General features: G+C 38.5%; 1 protein-coding gene across 1 annotated transcript; it reads right to left on the bottom strand.

Moving 5' to 3' along the window:
- Positions 1 to 24,744: 24,744 nt before the first annotated feature.
- On the bottom strand, positions 24,745 to 25,935 carry LOC149171653 (uncharacterized). The gene has a single exon (XM_089427552.1). The coding sequence runs from the start codon at positions 25,508 to 25,510 to the stop codon at positions 24,869 to 24,871; it is 642 nt and encodes a 213-aa protein (XP_089283678.1). The 5' UTR covers positions 25,511 to 25,935; the 3' UTR covers positions 24,745 to 24,868.
- Between the last annotated feature and the right edge of the window lie 240 nt (positions 25,936 to 26,175).

Below are 26,175 nucleotides of genomic sequence, written 5' to 3'. Positions count from 1 at the left end.
TTCATTTGGGCAGGGCCCAAATGGGGCCAGCCCCCCATGCCATACGACCCAGTGCCCAAAATCATGGGCCTAAACCCCCACCGCCCGGCGCGAAATCCAATGTTAACCGCAAACCGGATTTTTCGGTCACATGCAATTTTAACAACCAGTTAATGCTCGGTTCGTTTGGTGGAGATTCTGGCAGGAGCACCAAAATTGGTGGGCCCGCCATATTTGGCGGGCCTATCTGGACTTAACTAAAGTTAGCTGGAGTTTTCGTAGGGGCAGCTGGTAGTTGGGAGTAAATGGCCATAACTTTGGCTAGGAAAGTTCGTTTTGGACGATTTTTTTATTATTTTGGGTATTTTCGACCTTATGAAGCCATTGGTGCAGGTCTTACGGCCATCTGAGGTCATTTGTAGAGGTTTTGGAGCCGTGAAACTTCTAGGAGCCACCAGGGCCCAGTATTGTGAAGACTGTATAGGGTTGTAGGTATCCATTGGAGGTGAAACAGTAGTCAATCCTGAAGGATTCAAGTGTTATGAATCTGTTTTTACCATCTATTCCACCTGTAGATGCTTCTATTCAGCTGTATATTCAATTTGAGCATTTAATTAAAACAAGGATAGGCCCATTTGGGAGCTTTGGACCCAGCAGACGTAGCCCAGGAGGGGTGAACTGCTTTATCAACTTCTTTTGCATCTGTGGTTGATTTATTTTGCAGAACAAATTCAGTTTAGTGTGTTAAACAATAAAAGGAAAAAAATCTTCTATGCTTAAATGGGTCATGAACAGCTGAAATTTTCATTTGTTTTCTTTCTGCAAGACATGGACATCTTTTAAATATGTATATATCTGAATTGAATACCTTGCAAACCATTTACAAGTAGTTTCAAATTAAGATCAAGTTGGTATCAGAGCTATGTTGTTGTTTCTTTGTATCAAAAGCAGTCAATCTCTGGTGTAGTTGTCTTTTGATTGTTTTTGTGCAAAGATCTTCTAACTGTCTTGCAAGTATTGATGCTTATCAGGTTGAAACTTAAAAGAGGGGAAGGATAGTTGACTAGAGAACGAGAGAATCCTCAGTCAAGGAAGGCTAGAGAGCCATCACCTCCACCTTCAATTTCACCCTCAAGAGTCTCAGCAGAAGCTTCAAGAATGTCTGCACATGAAGGAGAAATTCCTGCAGACATGGATCCAAAAGAAGAAGAAAGAGTCTTCAAAAAGGCTTTCTTGGACCTCACTGAAATGGTGAGGATATTGTACCAAGAAAGAAATGAGAAATTGGCTGGAGAAGGGTCCAAACATCCACAGGAAGGAGAGGGCTCTTCAGGAGGTAAGAAGGATGATGATCATTCCAAGAAAGGACATGGAGGTAATGGTGATCCACCACCCCCATCGTCACCTTCTTCCTCTTCATCCTCGTCTTCTTCTTCTGTGCATAAGCATAGATTCTCTGGAAAAAGTCCTTTTTTGAAGCTTGATGTAAAATTCGAATTACCTATGTTTAATGGTGAAGTGAATGCAGAAAAGCTTGACAACTGGATTAGGCAGTTGGAAGTTTACTTGAGGATCCAGAATATGCATGATGATGCCACAAAGATTCAGTTGGCTTCTTTGAGAATGGATGGAGCAGCATTGGTCTGGTGGGAGGCCAAGACTAAAGAGGAGATCAAGAAATTTGGTAAGGTTACCTTAACATGGCCTGAATTTCTGTTAGCCATTAAAAAACAGTTTTATCCTCTTGCTCACATGCAGAAAGCCATTATGAACTGGCAAAATTTCAGACAACTTAAGGGTCAGAGTGTCCAAGACTACACCTAAGAATTCAGGAGAAGAGCTCTCTTGTTAGGGGTAGATTTACAGACCCAGGAAACCTTGCTGAAATACATTGGTGGCTTGCATAGCTACCTTAGACACACCATCTTGATGTTTAACCCTACTAGCCTGGACGAGGTTTGTGTCCAAGCTACCCATTTAGAGGCAAGGGGAAAAAACACATTTGAAGAGGGTAGAAACAAGCCCCCCAAGGGGAAAAACAAAGAGAAAACCTCCAAGGGAAAGGGCAAAAAGAATGCATCTGTCAAACAAGAGAGTGAGAAAGTGATATGTAAACATTGTTCTAAACCAGGCCATGAGGAGAAAAACTGTTGGAAATTACATCCTGAAAAAAGACCTCAATCTAACAAATCCAAAGGGAAACAGAAAACTGCTGCTACTACATCTACACCACAGGATTTAGGGGATGATTCAGGTGATGAAACAAAAATTTCAGCCATGGGTTTGAAAAACTTGAAGGGAAAAGAAATTGAAACTCAAGCCAGCACTAGTACCTCAAACTGCCATGTACAAGCTCCTAATGAGGAAGAAAGAATTGAACTGTTTCATGTGAGGGTGATTTCAAAACATACTAAAATTGACACACTTTTTGATAGTGGGTCACAAGCAAAACTTATATCAGAGGACTTGGTCAAGTAGCTTAAACTTGAGACCATTCCACATCCGAAGCCATATCCACTTGGATGGATTTGCAAGGATGCAAATTTACAAGTTTCAAGAAAGTGCACATTGCGCTTTGCAATTACTGCACATTTTATTGACACAGTTGAACTTGATGTGGTACCTTTTGATATAGCAGGAATTGTTTTGGGAAGTCCTTACTTGTTTGACAGGAAAGCTATGTTTCATCGCCATGAAAAAAAATATCATCTTTTCAAAGATGGCAAGGAGTTCATTGTTAGAGATCATCGCAAGAAGACAAATATAGCGATGGTGAATGCAGGACAGGTAAAAAGGCTAGTCAATTCAAGTAAGAATTTTGTTCTTCTTATGATTAAGCCCAAGGTTGATGTGAATCATGAGTCATTTGACAATTGTGATCCAAAACTTAAGTCAGAACTGTATGATGTAGTTGATTCATATCATGAGATGTTTCAGGAGCCAACAGGTTTGCCTCCTAAGAGGGAGATTCAACATGAAATCCATTTTCATCCAGATTGTCCTCTTCCAAACATAGGCATGTACCGCATGTCTATTATGGAGAACGCTGAAATAAAGAAGCAAATCAAGGATTTGTTGGACAAGGGTTTCATAAGGCCAAGTACTTCGCCATGTGGGTCACCGATTGTATTGATTCCAAAGAAAGATGGCACTTGGCGTATGTGTGTTGATTTCAGGGCCTTGAACAAGATAATGGTAAAGAATCGTTACCCACTCCCAAGGATAGATGATTTGCTAGACCAGCTGAAAGATGCTCGATATTTCACTAAGCTAGACTTGCGCAGTGGATATCATCAAGTAATAATTGAAGAAAGTGACATTTGGAAGACAGCCTTTAAAACCAAACAAGGACTCTTTGAGTGGCTTGTGATGCCGTTTGGTTTGTGCAATGCACCTGCAACTTTCATGCGGGTAATGGATGATGTCTTGTGTCCTTTTCTTGATGATTTCATTATTGTCTACTTAGATGACATCTTAATTTTTAGCAAGTCTAGAGAAGATCATGTCATGCATGTAAGGAAAGTACTTGATGTTTTGGAAAGACTTCTTTGGTTTATTTGGGACACATAGTAGGTCCGAGGAGGTGCTTTGAGAATTGATCCTGCTAAGATTGAGGCTATTGTGAAGTGGCCTACTCCCTAATCCATAACAGAGGTAAGAAGTTTTTTGGGTGCAGCTCAATATTGGAGGAAGTTTATCTCTAACTTCTCTTCTATAGCAGTTCCTATGCATGCAGTGACAAGTGTGAAGCATGCTTTCCAATGGGGAGGCAAGCATCGAAAAGCTTTCGAATCTTTGAAAGAGAAGATTAGTTCAACTCCGGTCCTTGCATTACCGGATTTGAGACAGCCATTTGAGATACAAACCGATGCTAGTGATTATGCCATGGGTGCAGTTCTTCTACAGCATGGTAAGCCTATTGCTTTTCATTCTGAAACTTTTAATGGTGCTGTTGTAAATTATCCTACATATGATAAGGAGTTGTATGCATTGGTACAAAGCATCAAAAAGTGGAAACACTATTTGATGGGCAAAGAAATTGTTATACATATCGACCATCAACCCTTACAATACTTGCAATCACAAAGCAAGTTACAACAGTCACGACACTTCAGATGGATGGGCTTCTTGCAACAGTTCCATTTGGTAATAAGGTACAAGAAAGGTACTTTGAATAAGGTTGCTCATATGCTTTCAAGGCCTATTATTGGTGTTGTTACTTTACTTAAGAATGATTCCATTGTACATGATAGTTACATAGAACAATATGCATCTAATGATGACTTTAAAGATGTGTATGCTAACTTGAGTAAAGGGAATCATGTAGAGGAAAATGACTATCACATGCATAACAATTTGCTGTTTCATTTGGGAAAGTTGTGTATACCACAAGGGGAGAGAATAAATGTCATAAGAGAAGCTCATTCTTCTCTTATTGCTGGCCATTTTGGGGTAAGCAAAACAATTGCACATCTACAGAGGTATTGCTATTGGCCTCGCATGGTAGATTTTGTTTCAAGGTTCATAAGAGGATGTTCATTATGTGCTACAAGCAAGCCTAGTAATAGGAAGTTTGGCTTGTATACTCCTTTGCCGGTACCTTCTAGACCATGGGAGAGCATCTTTATGGATTTTGTAGGAGGTTTGCCAAAATCTAGAAAGCAGCATGATTATTTATATGTAGTAGTTGATCGTTTCAGCAAAATGTGTATACTTATGCCTTGTAAGAAAACTATAACTGCTGAATTATTTTTTCATCATGTATGGATTCACTTTGGTTTGCCTACTTCCATTATTAGTGAGAGGGATTCCGAATTCGTGGGGAATTTTTGGTCCAACCTATGGGAGATGATGGACACCAAGTTGAAGAAAAGTACTACTTTCCATCCGCAAACAGATGGACAAACAGAAGTTGTGAACAGAACCATTGTGCACCTCTCGAGAGGATATTGCAGCAAGCATCCCAAGCTGTGGGATGAACATTTGCACTACATACAGCATGCTTACAATCGTGCCAAGCACTCTTCCATAAACACCTCACCGTTTGAAGCTTGTTTTGGTTACTTGCCAAAATCACCTCTTGATTTCATTCTTGACAAAGATGTTGCCATTGAGGGACATAGTGATATTGACAAAGCTCGTTCATTCATTAAAAGAATTCAGCAAATACATCAGCAAATTCAAGAACAACTTGAGAAGAGTCAAGGCAAGTACAAGGAGAGACACGACAAGCATAGAGTCGATCACAAGTTTCAAGAAGGGGATGAGGTATGGCTGTACATTAGTAAGGAAAGGATGTAAGGAGAAGGTAAAAAGTTGAAGCCTATTCGTTATGGTCCATTCAAAATCCTCAAGAAGGTTGGAAAGAATGCTTTTCAATTAGATTTGCCTTCCTACATGCAAATGTATTCTGTTGTCAATGTGGAGAACTTACGTTTGTATGAACCTCCTTTGATTGTTAATCATGAAAATGTTGTTCAGCTGCCATCTATAGAAGATTTCTTGCCAGAATTCTTAGATGAGCTGAAAGAAGATACAATCCTTGACAGAAGGACACGCACTTCAAGGAGGGGCAGTGTAGATTATGTTCGGGTTGGTTTCAAAGGCAGCAAACTGAACAAGGAAAAGTGGATGGAGGTGGACAGAGTGAGGGCGCTGTACCCTCACCTCTTTAATAGGTAGTTGAAGGCTTTTGGGGTCCAAAAGCTTCCCAATGGGGAGGCGTGATCAGGTGCTCATGTCCTAAGTGTCGTAAAATGCTCAAAATTTAAAATGATCAGAACTAGTTCAAAGTGGAACGACTGGAAATTTCTCGTCCTCCTGATTCCGGTGCCATAAACGGTTCGAAAAACGGTTGCCGTATGAGAAATTTGTGGCAAAAAGAAGAATTTCTCAGTAACATTGGAAATTTGAATTTTTCAAAAAAAAAATTTAAAAAGAATATTCCACAGAATATTCCTTGGAATATTCCAAGGAATATTTCTTTTCAGAAACCAATCACAGGCTGCCACGTGGCAGGCCTGGAGGCCGCCACGTGGCCCTGGGTGACGTCAGCAAATCTCTATGGAGCGCATGTTAAAATTTTGGGAGTGCGAAGTTTTGAACCCGCGACCTATACTCTGCAACAAACACGCCTTACCAATGCGCCACCGGGGTTTCATTTGTTATATGGGCAGAGAAAATTGTTAATGAAGTTTAAACTTCATTTTGGCGGGGCCCAAATGGGGCCAGCCCCCCATGCCATACGAGCCAGTGCCCAAAACCATGGGCCTAAACCCCCACCGCCCGGCGCGAAATCCAATGTTAACCACCAACCGGATTTTTCGGTCACATGCAATTTTAACAACCAGATAATGCTCGGTTCTTTTGGTGGAGATTCTGGCATGAGCATCAAAATTGGCGGGCTCGCCATATTTGGCGGGCCTATCTGGACTTAACTAAAGTTAGCTGGAGCTTTTGTAGGGGCAGCTGGCAATTGGGAGTAAATGGCCATAACTTTGGCTAGGAAAGTCCGTTTTAGACGATTTATTTATTTATTTTGGGTATGGTCAGCCTTCTGAATCCATTCGTGTAGGTCTTACAGCCATCTGAGGTCATTTGCAGAGGTTTTGGAGCCATGAAAGTTCTAGGAGCCACAAGGGCCCAGTATTGTGAAGACTGTATAGGGTTGCAGGTATCCATTGGAGGTGAACCAGTAGTCAATCCTGAAGGATTCAAGTGTTCTGAATATGGAGCACATTCTTAACAGCTGCTCTTATACTACCTAGTTATGGGATTCCTTCTCTTCCATTTTCCATCAGTCAGATAGGGACAGAAGTAGTATCACTAATACCTTAAACAATTGGAGAGCAAACTTTTCAGAGAATGAGTTCATTAATCTGGCTTGGGCCTTCATGCCAAGTTTCATTATCTGGAATGTTTGGAAAGAAAGGAACAAAAGGATTTTCAAAAATGAAAAGTCCACTCCACACTGTCCTTTTGATCTTATCCTGAAACAGCTTCGGGAGACAGTAAGTATCACAGTTCACAATCTCCCCAAAAATCCTCCCTCTTTTTCTGAGCTGAGAATTCTCAGACAATTGGGAATGAAAGGGATTATTCCCCAAGGTCTAATCAGAAAGGACACAGTAATGGATAGAGGGAATGAGTTTTGGCAACCTCCACCGAAAGGTTATCTGAAATACAATATTGATGGGGCTTCAAAAGGAAACCCAGGAACTGCTGGTTTTGGAGGAGTTTTAAGAGATGAAGAGGGCAGAATCATTTTTATCTTCCACTATCATCTTGGCAGAGCCACAAATAATATGGCAGAATTAATGGCTCTGGAACAATGTTTAAAGTTTTTGATCCAGAACCATTGCTCAAACGTCATTGTTGAAGCGGACTCAGAGATTACTATCAACTCTGTGAAAAGAATTAATTATGGTACTCGGCCGGAGAAAGTTTCTAATCACTGGAAACTAATCCTGGTTTACCAAAGAATCCATGTTCACCTCCAAGGGCTTCGAACGGTGAGTTTCAACCATGTTCGACGTTCGGCCAATAAACTAGCAGACCTTCTGGCCAACCAAGGGGTGAATAATGCAGGTTGTGGGATGGTGAACAAGTGGCAGGAGATTACTCAAAACCGTTTCAAGGCTCTCTGCGAGGAACAAGCTACAGAAGACAGGGAAATGTTTCGTTATCGGACCCGGATAGCAAGTATGAATTGATTTATCCGGCAAGTTTTTTCACAACCTATCTGAATGTATACGGTAGAAAGATAAGCCAGGTTATGTCTCACTCTATATCAGAGTCAGGTGAAGGGGATCCTTAGGTTCTCGGAAGATAGTTTACGGGGTCATCTCTCAAACAAGCTCAGTATTGGGGACAGGTGCCGTGGAAAGAACAGACAGAAAAAGAGAATTGGTTTTCCGGCTGCTGGTATTCTCCTCCTTCCAGCTTTCAGGTTTGAAAACCACGTGCGGATCAGCTCTCCGACGATCGCTCGTCTCATGAGTGGTTTGTGGTTTTTGAGTTTCAGAAGTGATCCCATTGGGATGGCTACACATGGCCAAGGGATTGACTTGAATACCGCCCTTGATCGCACATTATCTTTCAGACATGTTCAGATGCGCGATATGATTCTTGGCCGTTGGATCTAGTAGCCAGGATCAACGACAGGGATTGATTGTTTGGTTTTGTGGGGCCAGGTGGGCTTTATTCATCACGCTTCTTTGGCGCGTATTTTCCCTCTTTTGTGGGGTGAGGGTTTCACGCGATTGGGGATGTTTGTGTTTGTTAGTCGGCTCCAGGGCAGGTATTTGTAAGGAGTTTCTCTAGTGGGTGGGGGCTCTTGTCGCCTTTCCACTTTAGCTTCTCTTAAGATGGGTGCACACCATAGTAGGGCGGGGGGTCTTTGACATTAACAAGAAGCCCTCTTCCCGTCTTCTTGTAAAGTATCGGGTTTTTGTACAATATGTAATTTTTCTTTTTTGATTTAATGAAATAGAAGGATTGGCGCTTGCTTCAGCAAACAAAAAAAAATATTTACAATGAATGACTATTTTAATTGTGAAAAATTAAAATATTATACATTTTGTACATTATTTTTAACTCATGCAACAAAAATAATCAAACTTCAAAGGAGTGTCATTTTCAAACTAGGTAACCAAATGAGGTGAAACAAGTATTGATGGAAAGCTTGCTAAAAGTTGAATTCAATGAAGCAATCAAAATGGAAATCTGACCAAAAAAATATGGCAAAAATGTAAGACAATTAACTAAATGAAAGTCATAAAAGGGGTTTGGCCAAAAATTAATGTAAAGGGTCCCCATTATCTGTAGTAAATAAATGAAAAGTGGGGGGTTGTTGAGTTTTCCATACAACAAAACCATCAAGAAGCATGGGAAGCCTCTGTGAAATATGTAAGGGGGGCTGAGAGTTAATACACAACATGGAGAGTCAGTTGTATGACAGAGAAGTGATCGTCGTCCATCCTTATGATTTTATTGCAACGACTGAATTGGTGTTAGCGCATATCAACAGAAGAATGGGGTGTCATGCCTAGGGTACATGCATGGGCAGAATTGATGATGGCAGTGACTACATCAATCCAATACCATCACAATTACCAAACTTTGAACCTCCCATGCACTAATGGGGTGTGGGAGTATACTTGCAAGAGTGCAGAGCAATGAGTTGTGGATTGGAGTAGAGTGCTACAAGGGTAGTGTTGTGGTGAAACAGTGGACAACCCTGCATAGAGAAAGTAGAGCAGTGAACTGTGGATTGGAGTAGAGTGTCGCAAGGGTAGTGTTGTGGTGAAACAACAGAGAGCCCTTAGAAGAGAAAGCAGAGAACAAAGTAAGTGTTGCAGTGGGAAGCAAGAGGAAGACTACCACAACTGCTCAGAAAGCAGAGTGCAGAAGTTGAATCTGTAGACAACCATTAAGTTGGTATTTTACTTGTAATTTGTATGCCTCTGTTTTCAATATGAAAATTGTATGCAATAGTAAAACAGTGGAAATGACAAGTTGGTGCCTGCTCACCTAAGAGGTTGGTGCCTCTAGGCAAGTTGGTTCTTTCTGAACAAAAGAGGTTGGTTCCTCTAGGCAAGTTAGTACTTGCTAAACAAAAGAGGTTGGTGCCACTTGGCAAGTTGGTTCTTGCTAAACAAAGGGGGTTGGTGCCTCCAGTGAGTGGGTGCTCACAAACAAACAGATGTAATTAAGTTGGTGCTTAAATTACATCATAAAACAAACAACAAATTGGTGGTTTTTTCCCTCTGGGTTTCCACGTGAAAACACTATGTCAAATGTTATTTCCATGAGTTTGTTGTTTGAGTATGTGTTCTGGAAGTTTATAGATTTACTACTTCATGAATAAATGCTTTCACATATAAAAGAACATAAGAAGGAACTATAAGCACAGTAAGAAAAGAAAATTATGAGTTTCTTAAATTACTGATTCACCTTGCCCCCTCTCAGCAATTCCTTAATTCCAACACCCTTCACTTCTTCTAAGTGTTACCTAATTTAAAAAAAATTGAAGGGTCCCCCCTTATAAAATGTGTTATCTTACATTATACCTTATTTCACCCATTCTATGGGTTTCTTAACCCCTTACATACTTTACTCTATCCATAAGAAGTACTTTCATTAGTATTCTCAATGTATTTAGCCATTGTGGTACATTGCCAAGAAAACCCTTAGTCTTGTGTTACATTGTTGCGCTGATCCTATTCTCTACGTTACATTGTTGGGAAAAAGTCCCCTTTCAAGTGACACATGTCTTGTATCTTATTCTTCCTAGTGCTACATTGCCTCACATGTTTTCTTCATGGAAATGCATCACTAGAAGATTAATGTTCCAATGATACATTGCCAAATCATCTCATACCCATCTTCCTCTCACATTGTCACATCATTATTTGACTCTAACACGATTTATTGCGACTGAAGACAATAGTGGTGGCAACAAATTTTAGGGAATTTATTTCTTCAAAATTCATGCCATCAACTCAAAATTCCTATAGAATATCCATGTCAATTGTTTTTAGGAAAAAATCCTACTATCAATCCTCATCCTCCAGGATAAAGCTAAGTAGGACCACAATTCTCCTATCACGTTAGGTGTCCACACAACCCAACCTCCATGTGACCTCCACATAAGTGGTAAGTGATCCCTTCTCTTTCCATGTCATTAATATTTTTTTGATATATATATATATATATATATATAAAGGGAGTTAGGCCTCTGGCCCAAAACCCCATTCTTACCTTTCTTGACCAATATTTTCATTCCCATATGGCATGGTGCTAGGAGGAACTTACTAAGTTCTGTATAGCTGAATCTAGTCTCATGAGATAACCATGTGGTTGAATGGCCTCACACAACCCCTGTCTCGTCGATCCCTCTTTCCTCATGACAAATATGTGGTTTTCCTCGCTAAGTTGAGCCTCACCACATTGCTCATTGGTTGAGCTTATATCTACTACTCAAGTTATGATACCACTACTACTCAAGCTAGGAAACCCTTCTCCTTCCTACTCGATAGTATGGGATGTTGCAAGCCCAACTTCCACACATTGAAGGCTTTGACAAATTCTATCTATGACCAATGGTAATGTCGTGACAAATAAACATAGTCAGGGTGCCACATGAAATGGCCATGTTGTGGCAATGATTTACTCTCATGACACAAGGTGTAAGAACTCACCTTTCCATTATATTGTGTAACACGAAAAATTATTCCTCACATTGAAATAATCCTCTCCTCATTGTGGCATGCTCCCAGTTCTTACCAAAAGCCCCTAAAATTTTGTTCCTCGTCTCATTAAGATCATGGACTTGGGTGAAGGCCCCTTTTGTACCTAACACTTGGCTAAGCACATTTGTTCCCTTTATAGTCTCAAGATCATCCACACCCCAAGCAAGATTAGTTCTGGCCTCATTGTGTATTGTATCCTACAAAGCTATTAAGTCTCTCACATGTTAGAATCTTCCTGATAGATATGAAGGGGGAATTACATTCTGAGACCCAAGTTGTAACTGGAAAATAAAATCAAGCCTAGGCCAAATTTTCTCTTGCAATGTACATCGTTCATTTTTCATGAAGTCAGTTAGATCTTTCATAGGCTAAAACTCACAATATGGCTATATGGGATACTTATACATTTTGAGCCTTAAGCTATCACTGATAAAAAAGAAAAATATCAACACTAATGAATTCAAGTCATATCAGAGAGATTATTCATATTTTATGTTGGCTTGCTAACAACTATAACACTTTCCTTTTTGTTTCAATGGGTTGTGTAGGAAAAGTTATGTCTATGTCACAAATTTTTTTTAGCCCTTATCATTCAAGTTACTGATAGTGAACCCCAAACTAGATCACCTGGGCCCATTTTGACTAAGATGATATGTTTCATTGATCAGAAGATAACTTACTCTTGGTCTGAAGTTTATATATTATTTCAAATGGAAGAATTTCCAAAAGATGACCTAGATTTTGAAAGGTCATCACTTCACAAATTTGCAACCCACCCTCCAATATTATGAGGTGTTAAGGCTATAGAATAAGTCATCAGACATACTAGCATTGAATATGTCATGAAAAAAGATACCAAATGAAAACCCTTTTCCTACTTTATATCCTCTGATATTAATGAATATTATGGGCTCCCAACAAAAAAGATATTCCTAAATTAGGAATGGCTCTAGGCCTTCACGATTATGCCCAAACAACTCACAAAAAGTTGTTGAGAAAATCTAGTGAGTTTTAGGTCTAGACCAAACAAGGAACACCACACTAACCTACTAAGTGTTCCCTATCAGATGATAACCACAATGTTGTGTAGGATATACATAATATTAAATAAAAAAATATTCAATGAGGGATGGGTTCCTATCATGTATTAGACTTCAATCATAGGGTGAAAATTCGACTAGGTAGACATAATTACAACCTAGAATTACAAAAAGCAATTAGAAAAAGCTAGAAAAGTAAGTGATTACAGCATAGACAAAAATAACCTGCTGATCTATAGGGAAAAGATTTATGTACCCAATCAGATAGAAATTAAACAATTAATTTTGGATGAGTTCCACCAAAGCCCTTATGCAGCTCATCCCGGTTATCAAAACTTGTTTTCTGCATTAAGGAAAGAAAAATTTTGGCCAGGTATGAGAAAGGATGTTGCTCAACAAGGATAATTTTAGGGGCGAATGTTCGCCCTTTGGCGAAATTAAGGGGTTTTAAATTTTTAGTGGGCGAATATTTTGTATCATAGTACATTTTTTCAAATCACCTCAAATAGCCCACCTTATTTTAAGGGAGAGGGTAAAAAAGGTAAATTTAGCCCTTGAAATTAGGACTTACAACCTTCCATTCGCCCATTTTCAAGAATAGGTTTTATTTAAGTGAATCCATTCGCCGATTTTCAAGGATAGGTTTTATTTAAGTGAATCATATGGAACAAATACCATATTTATAAAAGAGGTATTGTAAATTAATAAAAATATAAATAAATGAGAGGTATGGTAAATAAATAAAACATTTTTTATATTTACTCCATAAGTCACCTTATATACATGTAAGGGTGTAAACAAATAAAAATATAATTAAAGTGGAGGTATGGTAAATAAATAAAACGTCTTTTTATACTTACTCAAAAGGTATGGTAAATAAATAAAAATATAAATAAACTAGACGTATCGTAAATAAATAAAACCTCTTTTTATATTTAGTCCATAACCCTCGTTCTATTTATGAAGGCTCAAGAAAGAGGTTTTATTTAATTGAATCCTATGGGCCAAATACCATATTTGTAAAAGAGGTATGGTAAATTAATAAAAATATAAATAAACGAGAGGTATGGTAAACAAATAAAACATTTTTTGATATTTACTTGATAAGTCACCTTATATTTACGAACACTAAAAAAATGGGTTATATTTAGGTGAAACCTATGGCCAAAATACTATGGGACAAATACCATGGACTAGATTGTTATTAATACCATGCAAAAAACCATTATTAACGCTAATATTAGAATTAATAAAAATAAAAATGGCACATGGTATTGACCCATGGTATTCACCAAAAGGGCACATGGTATTGACCCATGGTATTCACGTGGAATGTAGCCTATTTAAATGGGGGAATTAAACCAACAGGTAGCCTATGCTAAGATTCACTAGGAATTTACAAAGTTTTATTATTTAGTGAAAGACTCGCCAAGATCTTACAAGATTTTATAATTGAGTAAAATATTCTCTATGCGTGGTGAGAGATTCGCCAAACAATTATATATACATATTATATTATTGATAAAATCGCCTTCCATTTTTCCTATATACCATGGAGATTCGCCCATTTATTATATTTATAAATTTAGGGGGGGTTCTTAAAATTTTCCCTGTTGCTCAATATTTATTTAAACGCCTCGAGTGCCAGTAGGTAAAAGTCGAACTTCAATATCCGATATGCCTACTACATCCATTACCCATCCCAGAATGGAAATGGGATACTATTACAATGGACTTTATAGTTGGCTTATCTAATTCTAGGAAATAAAATGACTCCATTATGGTAGTGGTGGATATGTTGAGTAAGATAGCCCATTTTATTCGTATAAAATCTACCTATCAATTTGTTTAGATTGCTAACATTTTTATGAGGGAGATATTTCGGTTGCATGGCATGAAAAGGGTAATAATCTTTGATCGAGACGTAAAGTTTACCTCTACTTTTTGGAGAGATTTATTCACGGGCCTGGGTACTCAGGTCCAGTTTAGTACTGCATACCACCTACAAATAGATGGGAAAATAGAGCATGTGAATCAAGTACTCGAGGATATGTTATGAATGTATGTGATGCAGCAACCCACCAAGTGGGAAGAATACCTCCACCTAATTGAGTTCACTTACAATAATATTTATCATGAATCCTTGAATATGAGCCCCTTCGATGTACTATATGGGAAAAGGTGTAGAACATCTTCTAATTGGAATAGTCCTGAGGATAAATTAATAACAGAATTGAACATGTTAGTGAAAATGGAGCAGACTATAAGAAAGGTTCGTCAAAATCTGAAGGTTGCTCAAGATTGACATAAAGCTTACGCTGATTAAAACAAAACTTTCAAATAGTTCCAAGTTGGGGATCATGTTTACGTGCAAATTAAACCAAAGAAAGACACCTTGAAATGGGGAAATTGGGCAAATTTGGCACTCCCGTTTGTGGAACCTTCCAAATTTTAGAAAGGGCAGGACGAGTTGGATACCAACTAGCACTACCTACCCATATGAAAGTTCACAATGTATTTCATGTCTCTTTATTAAAAAAATACATATATGACCCCAGACATATTATTGATTGGAAGGACATAGAGATAACTCAGAAAATTATTTTATTTTACTGATGTCATAGTTTTATTGTAAATATAAACTAGCAATGAATCATGTTATGATCAGGTCGAACCAGATGGAAAAGTTATGGTAGAACCCCTGCGTATTCTCGAACAGAGAGAAACAACATTGTGGAAGCGAGTCATTACCTAGGTTAAAGTGCAATGGAAGCACTTTAGCCTAGAGGAGGCCACCTAGGAGGACAAGGATTTCATTTGACAGGCATATCTAGTTATGTTTCAAGGACCGAAATAAACATCGGGATGGTGTTCTACACCAGGAGGGGAAGATGTAGCACCCTCAAATTTGAAAATAAATTTTATAATTACTGTTATTTACTTTTAAATTATTGTTATTAGAAAAAAATGGTTTATAAAGGAAAAAAGGTTGATAACAAGTATTGTTATTGTTTAATAAAATAAGGAAGAAAAATATCTCTTTTTCTTGTCTTGGCCCCAGAGATAAAATATCTCAGGAGGGATAAGAGGGGGTTGGCCACCAGAAGGAGGAACCACCTATAGAAAGAAGAAGAGATATAACTGCCAGGAGAGGTTATCTTGAGCTGGTCTTGAACTAGTGGAAACCCTCCCTCAGATATATAATCTGATGTTCTAGACTGGACCAGGAGGGTCTTGAGGTCTGAGGACTGAGTTAACCTGTGATGGTTGCAAGATACTAATTGTACTGGAAGTGGAAGCTAGGGGGGGAACGTGGACGTAATTGCCATTTCCGTTGGAAGGGAGGAGTAGTCTCATCCTTAATATGTCTTCTTGATTGTTTACGAAATCCATAGATAAATACCATTTCCTTATTAAGAATTTACTTCCTAATAGATGTGTTAACTATTGAAGGAATACTAAAGATGGACTAATTGTGTGTGATAATATAATAAACACGATTCATTTATGAACCCTGAACTGGTTGTTGCGCTAGACTTTTAATATTCATAAACAGTGTTGGTTTACTCCAAGGACATTTAATATTCGTAAATAGGAATAAGTTCATTGTAAGGTCTAGCCGGTATGAAATTTAGACACAGGAATACCGTAACTGCTAACTGTTGTCTGGCCATACCCAACATATAGGCGAGAAACAATTGAATATAGACATTAAATAGGTGGGTTTGTTATAAGGCCGAGATCATAGAGTATTGGTTTCATTGTAACTATTGGTCCCGTTAGAAATATACCTTTTCTTTAATAGCGAATTATTTTAAATAAATATTGGACCATCTATAGTACTCAAGATTGAGATAGTGCTTATGGCATAAGTCAGTTAAATGCCCTAACTAAACCGTGAAGTTGACTCAAATTTTAAACACCTTGGTAACTTTAACTAACAACTGGTTGTTGGTATAAACTTCGAGGAAACCTCTCAGACCATCTAGGAAAATCAAGGTACTGCAACAATCCTCAATCTTGGGCTAACTGCACCCTTGCATCTGAGATGGAGATGGAGACTAGAAATAAATTAAAAAGAAACAAAATAACCCCATAACGGGTTGGTGGTATTGAGAAATTCTCAGTAGGTCTCAACATCCTAATGTATTGTGAGGAAAAGACAGTAAATACAAATAGAATTTATGCTTACGAAAGAAAACAACGGAAATTTTAATCAATAAACGAATTAACAAGTCGCATAGACCCTCGACGAGGGTAACCCTTAACCAAATTAATAGTGAAACAATCCTTAAATAAATTACAAATAATACGAACTCAAATTGTTAACATACAACACGCATGCGTTTTCATGTAAAAATCAGAACAACTAAATCAAGACCAAATTTAAATTTAATAACGGACAATTGGCACATGTAAAATTCTAGTATTATTATCAATTCTGCAGGGTCGAGGGCCTTGATAATTTCAAAAGTTAAAACTGCCATAACCTGAGCAAGGCCAAAGGCCTCAAAGTTTCAATAAAATTAATATTTTTAAATTACAAGCTAAGCCGAGGGCCTTGAACGAAAAATAAATAAAACAATCTCAATTATAATAGTTCGAGGTCTCTTTAGGAACCCATTGATCTAAGTCAACCTCAAGAAGCCAACAAGTGAAGAATGTTAAGCAGAAACCCCTGCATATTTTAACCAATTCACAAATAACGCTAAAAGAAATAATATGGGCAAGTTAAGCCAGACACCGAAGAAAATAGGGATTTGTTCAATTTCCAACCTGGAGGTGAGAGGTAGTCCAAGTTGAGAAAACCCTTGATAGCTATGTCGTCGACAATGTCTCTGCAATCATCCCACTCCACTTGAAAAAAGAGAAACATTCAGTTAGGGTTTAACTCTTACGGAGAATCAATAACATCAATCTTTAAACTACTTGCACCAACTAACAATGGCTCACCTGATATAGTCGTGAAGGTAAGGATCTTTGTAACTAAGTGCAACTGCCAGAAAAAAAGGGAAAAATTGAGGGCTTTCCTCCATGAGCCAGAACATAAATTCTTGCATAGTTAGGGTAAGGAGGAGATTAAACATGATCCTACTATAGGAACACCGTGGAACGATTCTGTAAAGTCTCAGAGAACCAATGACCTCATGAGGAAGTTGCAGAGATGTATGTCACTCCAAGACGGAGGAAGAATGAGAGCCATTAGTTGCAACACCGCAATTAGTTACCCTAACCATAGCTTGATGAATTATGACCGTCAGATCAACCTCATGTACCTCTTTCTCCGAATTGAAGGCAAGTGGTAGTTTGAATCTGTGTGTAGCTGGATGTGTGCCTCGTTGTATCGAGAACCATCGAGTTAATAACATACCATGTGAGAAATGAAACATTGAATAGTCTGGATTCCAAATACATTCAAAATCATACCATGTGAGGAATAAGTATTAAATATATTGATCCCTAAAGTACATTAAATGAATATATGATAATCATATCTAGTTGGATTGTGAGAACTAAATTACATTATTACATTATGACCCTCATGCATGCCATGAATTATTTTGTATAGTAAGTCAAACACTTAGAATGTTTTCTTTTTTACATGGTCATGTTATGGTGTTTATGTGTTATAATAGGAGTGTTTGAATTTTTGTTTTGATGGTGGAAATGGATCAAGCACCATCAAAAACCATTGGGCACCCAAAATCTTGAAGCTAGACACTGTTGGGGATTTTTCTGTCAAAATCCCAAAAACAAAATCACAGAACACAGAGACAATGCTCTGTTTCAAACACATGATCTTTAACACAGCAGAAGCTTAAAAAAAATTATTTGCAGCAGACAGAGTTTTCACACACCACACATTTCTATTCATTAATAAAAGCAACTGCTGTTACAAATTTCTTCCTCTCTCTCAGAGGGATTCACCAGGAACATTTGAGTTCCACACAAAAACTACTCTGTCTCTCCTGAGAAATACTCTGTCTCAGTTTTTTAAATTAACACACTGCTGTGAAGAATTACATACATTGATTTTTCTCACGCTGCTGCGTGTTCCTTTTTTTGCATATTCAGAACTATACATGCGCACTGCTGTGCATTACAATACTCTTACGCGCTGCTGCGTTCTTCCCTCTTCACTCTCATCAACACAACAAAAAAAAACATTACATATATATATATATATATATATATATATATATATATATATATATATATGACAACAAAAGGAACTTATTTCACGTTTTCACTTGCCATGCTTCCGTAAAAGAAATAATAAAAATTAAATGCTTTTACCAACTATTACTTGAGCCCATACTCCCGCTGAAATAAAATTAAAAACTTCACCAAAACTTACCAACCCACAGTAAATTGCATTTACTGTTTTACTGACATTTACTGGCGGTAAGTGAAACTTTTACTCCACGTCAAATTCATTGGCTGCTTGTACTTCAACCATTGACTTCATTTAAATCGCATTGCAGAATCCCATTTGGTCGGAACACAAAATTGGGGCACACACATATGGTGCGATCTGCGATATGCGATCAGATCGCATCGCACCATCGCGATCGCCAGAGAACACAACACATAACGGAGGGTGACAAGGTGAGTTTGCGATTTGCGATATGCGATGGATCGCATCGCAAATAAAAATAAAGCTGCAGTTGAAATTATATTTCAACACTCCCCTTTAATTTCAACTGCTGGGTTATCAATCATACCCAGACGTTTCCTCAAAAATTCAAAGCTCTTCTGATTCAATGGCTTTGTCAGAATGTCTGCTACCTGTTCTTGAGTGCTGCAATGTTGTAAAACAATTTCTCCGTTGTTCACCAATTCTCTGATGTAGTGAAACCTTGTATCAATGTGTTTCGTTCGCTTGTGAAACACAAAATTCTTGGACAATGCAATAGCTGAGCTATTGTCACAAAAAATCACCGTTGCTGTTGCCTGCTCTTGGCATAAACTTCTTAACAGTCTCCTCATCCAAACCGCTTGACACGCTGCTGCTGTAGCTGCCACGTACTCTGCTTCTGCTGTAGACAACGCCACAATGGGCTGTTTCTTGGAAGCCCATGAAATGGCTCCTGAACCCATGTGAAAGACATAACCGGATGTGCTTTTCCGATCATCCACACTTCCAGCCCAATCGCTATCGGTGTAGCCAACTAAGTCTGAGCTTTTTGAAAAAGTATAGAAAATGCCAAATCCTTTTGTACCTTTGACATACCTCAGAATTCTTTTTGCTGCCTGCCAATGTGCCTCTTTTGGCCTCTCCATGAATCTGGAAATCAAACTAACAGCAAACATTATGTCAGGCCTAGTTGCAGTTAAATACATAAGGCTGCCAACTATGCTCTTGTACAAGCTAGGATCAAAATCCTTGCTGCTGTCCTCTTTGCTGAGTTTTAATCCCATTACCGTGGGAGTGATTGCTGCCTTGCACTCTTGCATGTGGAATCTTTCCAACACTTCATTTACATATCTTGCTTGAGAGATAAAAATCCCATTTTCATTTTGATCTACTTCTATTCCTAAGAAGTATCTCAGCAAACCCATGTCAGTCATCTCAAATTCCTCTTTCATGACTGATTTGAAGTTTTCAATGAGGTAGTCATCATTACCTGTAAAAATAACATCATCAACATACAAGACAACAATTAAAATCTTGCCATCCTTTTCTTTGATGTAGACAGTGGGTTCTCCCTCACATTTGTCAAATTCATTTTCCAGTAGATAGGAGTCTATTCTACTGTACCACGCTCTTGGTGCTTGCTTCAGCCCATAAAGAGCTTTCTTCAATCTGCACACTTTGTGCTCTTGGCCTTTCTTCTCATAGCCTAGTGGCTGTTCAATGTAAACCTCCTCCTTTAACACTCCATTTAGGAATGCCGACTTCACATCCATTTGGTAAACTTTCCATTTGTTTTGTGCTGCTATGGACAGCACTGCTCTCACGGTTTCCATTCTTGCAACCGATGCGAAAGTCTCCTCATAATCTCTCCCATACTGCTGTTTGTATCCCTTGACAACTAGCCTTGCCTTGTGTCTTTCAATTTTTCCTTCAGCATTGCACTTGGTCTTATAGACCCATTTAACTCCAATGACTTCTTTACCTTTTGGTAGCTCAACCAAATCCCATGTCTTGTTTCTTTCTATGGCATTCATCTCCTCATCCATAGCTTCTATCCATTTCTTATCTTTAATTGCCTCTTCGAAATGAATAGGATCATCAACATGACAATACAAGGCAAATAAGGAATTCATTCCTTCATTATAAATGTCACTTAGATTTCTAAATTTCTTACCTCTTTCACTTGGTGTGCAAGTGCTTGAAGATGCACTTGAATTTCCTGTTTGTGGTGTGCTTGGAGAAGCACTCTCATTTCTCCTCAAAGGTGTTCCTTGCTGTCCTTGTGTTGGCGCTGCTGTTTGGGGATGTATTTCTACCATTTCCTCATCATCTTCATCATGAGACAAACAGTTTTTAACATTAACTGTTTTCTCTATGCTTCCATCCCAAGCTTCCTCCTCAATAAACTGAACATCTCTGCTCACAAAGAACTTCTTGGTAGATGGGATATACAGCCTGTAAGCTTTGGATTCCTCACTGTATCCAATGAAGATACATTTCTCCCCTTTGCTGTCCAACTTCCTCCTTAGTTGATCTGGAATGTGTGCATAGGCCACACATCTAAAAATTTTCATGTGGGTGACTCCTTGCTTTCTCCCACTCCATGCTTCTTCCGGCACTTTGTTCATCACAGCTTTTGTAGGACACCTATTCAAAATATATACTGCACAATTTACGGCTTCAGCCCAATAATCATTTGGCAAATGCTTTGCCTTCAACATGCTCCTTGCCATATCCATAATGGTTCTGTTCTTCCTTTCAGCAACTCCATTTTGCTGTGGGGTGTACCTTGCTGTGAATTGCTTGTGAATTCCATTTTCTCTACAAAACCGTAGGAATTCCTTGGAGATATACTCACCTCCTCTGTCTGTTCTCAAAACTTTGATGTGCATCCCACTTTGATTTTCCACAAGTGCTTTGAAATTTCGGAATTTTTCAAACACTTCCGATTTGTTCTTCAAGAAATAAACCCAAGTCTTTCTTGTAAAATCATCAATGTTAGAAAATATTGGTTGCCTGCTAAGGATGGGGTTTGCATTGGTCCACATAAATCTGAGTGGACAATTTCTAAGGGTGCTCGTGCCCTTATGCTTTTCCCTGAAGGAAAACTTTCTCTGTGTTGTTTCCCCAAGATGCAACCTTCACAAAGGCTGTCCGGTTTCTCTATCAATGGTAATCCTCTTACCATCCCTTTTCTGCTCAACAAGTTAAGACCTCCAAAGTTGAGATGTCCAAATCTCAAATGCCACAACCAATTTTCATCCTTTGGTTGGCTTTGGAAAGCCTCTTGGGTAATTGCTGCCATTGCATCTTTGTTTTTCAAATCCGCCCTTATTCTGAGCGGGAACATTCTGTTCCTCGTCATCCTCACTTCAGCAATACATCTCTTGCTGGGTGGAATATCCATGATGGTGCATACATCATTCTCAAAGAAAACATTGTAACCTTTTTGAACAAGCTGTCCAATACTCAAGAGGTTACATCTCATTCCAGGAACATAATAGACATCTGCTATGGTTTTCCTTTCACCTTGCTTTGTAAATATTTTAACTTCTCCTTTACCCATAACAGAAATTTTGCTATCAGTCCCAAGTGTGACTTGTCACTTCACACTTTGATCTAAAGCAGAAAACAGGACTAAGTTTCCTGTCATATGGTTGCTGCAACCGGAGTCTAGAAACCATATATCTTCACTATTTGTTTCAGCCATGTTACAAGCTAACAATACATTATCTTGGCTGATATTTTCTCTAGTGATATTTGCACTAGATCTATTACTCACATCATGCTGCTTCTTCCTACATTCACTGGCATAATGCCCATATTTTTTACAATAATAACATTGGACATTGGGTTTTTCATACCTTTGTCCTTGAGCATGATGTTGTCCTCCTTGTTGGCTGCTGCCTTGACCTTGGTTCTGATTTGGATTGCTGCCTCTTCCTTGAGCATTCGCTGGACTGTTCCTTCCACCTCTGTTTTGGCTTCTGCCTCTTCCCCTCTTGTTTCCTCTACCTTGACCTCTTCCTCTTCCAAAGGACATCTGGGTCTTGAAGGCTTGCTCTAGAGATGAGTTTTCATTTCTACTCAACCTCTGCTCATGTGTGATCAGTGATGCATGAAGCTCATCAACTGAAAAGTTTGAGAGATCCTTTGTCTCTTCTATGGTGGTGACAATCACATGGAACCTTGAGGATAGGCACCTCAATAGTTTCTCCACAATCCTCCTTTCTTCAAGTATCTCTCCATGAGATTTTATTTGTGTGACCAGGCCAATCACTTGAGTGAAGAATGAGTCAATATTGTCTGACTCCTTCATGCACAGGTTCTCAAAATCTTTCCTCAGCAACTGGATTTTTGCTGTCTTCACTTTCTCCATGCCTTGATAGGCCGTTTTAAGAGTTTTCCATGCTTCTTTGGATGTCTTAGCTGCTGCTAACCTTGGAAACACGCTTCCATGCACTGCCTGATACAAGAAGAAGAGGGCTTTTGAGTCCTTCTTCTTGTGGCTCTTTAACAGATCCTTCTCTCCCTGAATTAATGCATTAAACTCATTTTCATCTGTTGGTTGTTCAAAACCATCCTCAACTATTTCCCATAAGTCTTGGGAAGCAAACAAGGCTTTCATTGTTATTGCCCAATAGTCATAGTTTTTACCATCAAATAATGGGAGCTGCATACCCATGCTATTGCTGGTGCTAGTGCCAGCGATTTTTGCACTCTTAACTATGCTTCAAATACCTCACTTGGATTCTTTTGCCTGAGTCTTCACACTACTGGAGAAGTTGCTGCAGTAAGAATCCTTCCTTCAGCTTCTTTGAACCCTTCAAAGAGCCTGGATTAGCTCTGATACCACTGTTGGGGATTTTTCTGTCAAAATCCCAAAAACAAAATCACAGAACACAGAGACAATGCTCTGTTTCAAACACAGGATCTTTAACACAGCGGAAACTTAAAAAAAATTATTTGCAGCAGACAGAGTTTTCACACACCACACATTTCTATTCATTAATAAAAGCAACTGTTGTTACAAATTTCTTCCTCTCTCTCAGAGGGATTCACCGGGAACATTTGAGTTCCACACAAAAACTACTCTGTCTCTCCTGAGAGATACTTTGTCTCTCCTGAGAGTACTCTGTCTCAGTTTTTTAAATTAACACGCTGTTGTGAAGAATTACATACATTGATTTTTCTCACTTTGCTGGGTGTTCCTTTTTTTTTGCATATTCAGAACTACACATGCGCACTGTTGTGCATTACAATACTCTTACGCACTCCTGCATTATTCCCTCTCCACTCTCATCAACACAACAAAAAAAAACATTACATATATATATATATATATATATATATATATATATATATGACAACAAAAGGAATTTACTTCACGTTTTCACTTGCGATGCTTCCGTAAAAGAAATAATAAAAATTAAATGCTTTTACCAACTATTACTTGAGTCCATACTCCCGCTGAAATAAAATTAAAAACTTCACCAAAACTTACCAACCCACAGTAAATTGCATTTACTGTTTTACTGACATTTACTGGCAGTAAGTGAAACTTTTACTCCACGTCAAATTCATTGGCTGCTTGTACTTCAACCATTGGTCGGAACACAAAATTGGGGCACACACATATGGTGCGATCTGACAAGGTGAGTTTGCGATTTGCGATATGCGATGGATCGCATCGCAAATAAAAATAAAGCTGCAGTTGAAATTATATTTCAACAGACACTTGCAACCAAGATTTTATAAAAATTCTTGCTAGAAGCTTACCAAAATTGTGTTGGAATTTCCATTATTTTCCAGGCAAAATTGTGGGCTCTGTTTTTAATTTAATTAATAATTAGATAGATAGATTTAACATGTACTTAATATTTTAAAATATTTTTAATATTAATCCTTAATAAAAAGTTGTGATTATGTTAAAAGTAATTTTTCTTTTTTTATTATAACTAAATTAATTAATTGAAAACAAAAATTCGTATAACAAATAATTATATAAAGTAAATAACCGTTTCTTAACCATATGGTATTGATAAGTCATAGTAATGTATAGATTAACTTTCACGATTAATCCATTTTCTTATATTTTTATTCGATATATAAAATATTTTTTATTTTATAAATTTTTTTAAAATGGTATAATAATTTAATTGTAAATAATAAAACCCATTTATAAATATATTAAGTTGTTCCTTTCGATTTTATTTTACAAGGAAAATAAATTATATTATAATTCCTATGCATGAGATCTCAACATAAATTGCACATACTAGGTTTGTAAAAATTCAAAAGGAATTTTAAGAATTACACATACTGGATTGTAAAAATAACGTCTCCAACACGTGAAAATTTTAGTATACAATTTACCAACGGAGTAAAAGATTAAATTTCCTCCACGTTGTATGCACAAAATTTGAGCACAGGCTTATACAACCTTCAGTAAGCTATGATTACAAGCAGCCTGCAGCTTCCAAAGTCCAGGTCGCAGAAAAATCACCGTCAAAAAACGTGTTTTGACAAACAAAATCTGTGTGGATATAACCTTGTAGCTCTCTCGCTTCATGGGCATCGTCATACGATGCAAACTGTTGATAGTTTCCAAAATCGTCATCGAATTCCCAGACTTGGCTAATGGATTTAAGATCAGCCTTCTCCAACAAACCCTCCCACGTTTCCTCAGTAGACTGGTGGACTTCGTCCATCATATTCGTAAGAAGGCTCACAGGAATGCCCAGCTCGTCATCTGAAAGCCCCAACAGATAAAACAGATCATCCCCCAAGTCCGAGGCTAGGGTTTCACCTTCTTGCCCGCTAGAAATATCGATCGACGTCAAATTGTCCCCAGAATTTGAGGGACAAGAATTGAAAGGAGGCGTGCAAATCTCTTCCTCCAGGCTTTTCTTGACTTCATTTATGACCTCCTCACTGGCACCCCATTCCTCTTCTTCTTGCGATAGGATTTTGTCTAATTGAAGCACAGGAGAAAACCGCTCCGTTTCTTCTCCATGGACGCGTTTCGCCTCCAGCACGTCAGTCGAGACCAGCAGAGCTTCCGGCTCTCGGTCGCGTTTTCTGAGAGTCTGAGTCATCATGATAGAAAGACGGGCTCGATATTCGAACAGGGAACGCAAAAGTAGCGCAGGAACAGCTAGAAGGGGATGATAGCTCGGCTTTAGCGAAGAATTGCTCTTACTGCTGTAGAAACCAATATAGGAGAGGATTAAAGGATTGCCTATATAAATCTATGCAGAGCATCACATTACAAGTTACATGCAAAAACTATGTTTGAGCTGGGCGGAAGTTGAACAGTCTGGCATGGGAATGGGCCTTGGAAATTGCAGAGGGCAAGTATGGCTCCTCTGTTTTGCAATTTCCCTCATTTAAATGTTGATGAAAGCTTGATTTGCGCACACAGTCCAAAATTTCCTGTCAAGCCGATCAAAAAATGCGTGCAGCGCATTTGGCACCGAACATTTGGAATTCCAAATCAACCCCACCAAGGCTCACCTCAACATGTGGAGGGTGGTAAGATATGAAAGCCAGGTTCATTGAACCTCAGTGTCGACGCGCGATATTTAATTTGTAAATGATAATCAATTGTCTTGTCGAATCTCGACCATCCAGAATCTCATCCGCCCATCAGATCGACTGAAAGGAAGACCTGCAATTTTGTCCGTCAATTTCTATCCATGGAATCGCCGCTAACCAGGTGGCATAACATCGATGGAAGAGCTAATTCCCCGTGGGGCCGGCTACG

Source organism: Pinus tabuliformis, chromosome 4_2 (genome assembly GCF_031772625.1).
Source record: "Pinus tabuliformis cultivar Carrire ecotype Pingquan chromosome 4_2, CPIR1, whole genome shotgun sequence".
NCBI classification, from domain to species: domain Eukaryota; kingdom Viridiplantae; phylum Streptophyta; class Pinopsida; order Pinales; family Pinaceae; genus Pinus; species Pinus tabuliformis.
This window is presented reverse-complemented; position numbering and strand designations above follow the sequence as displayed.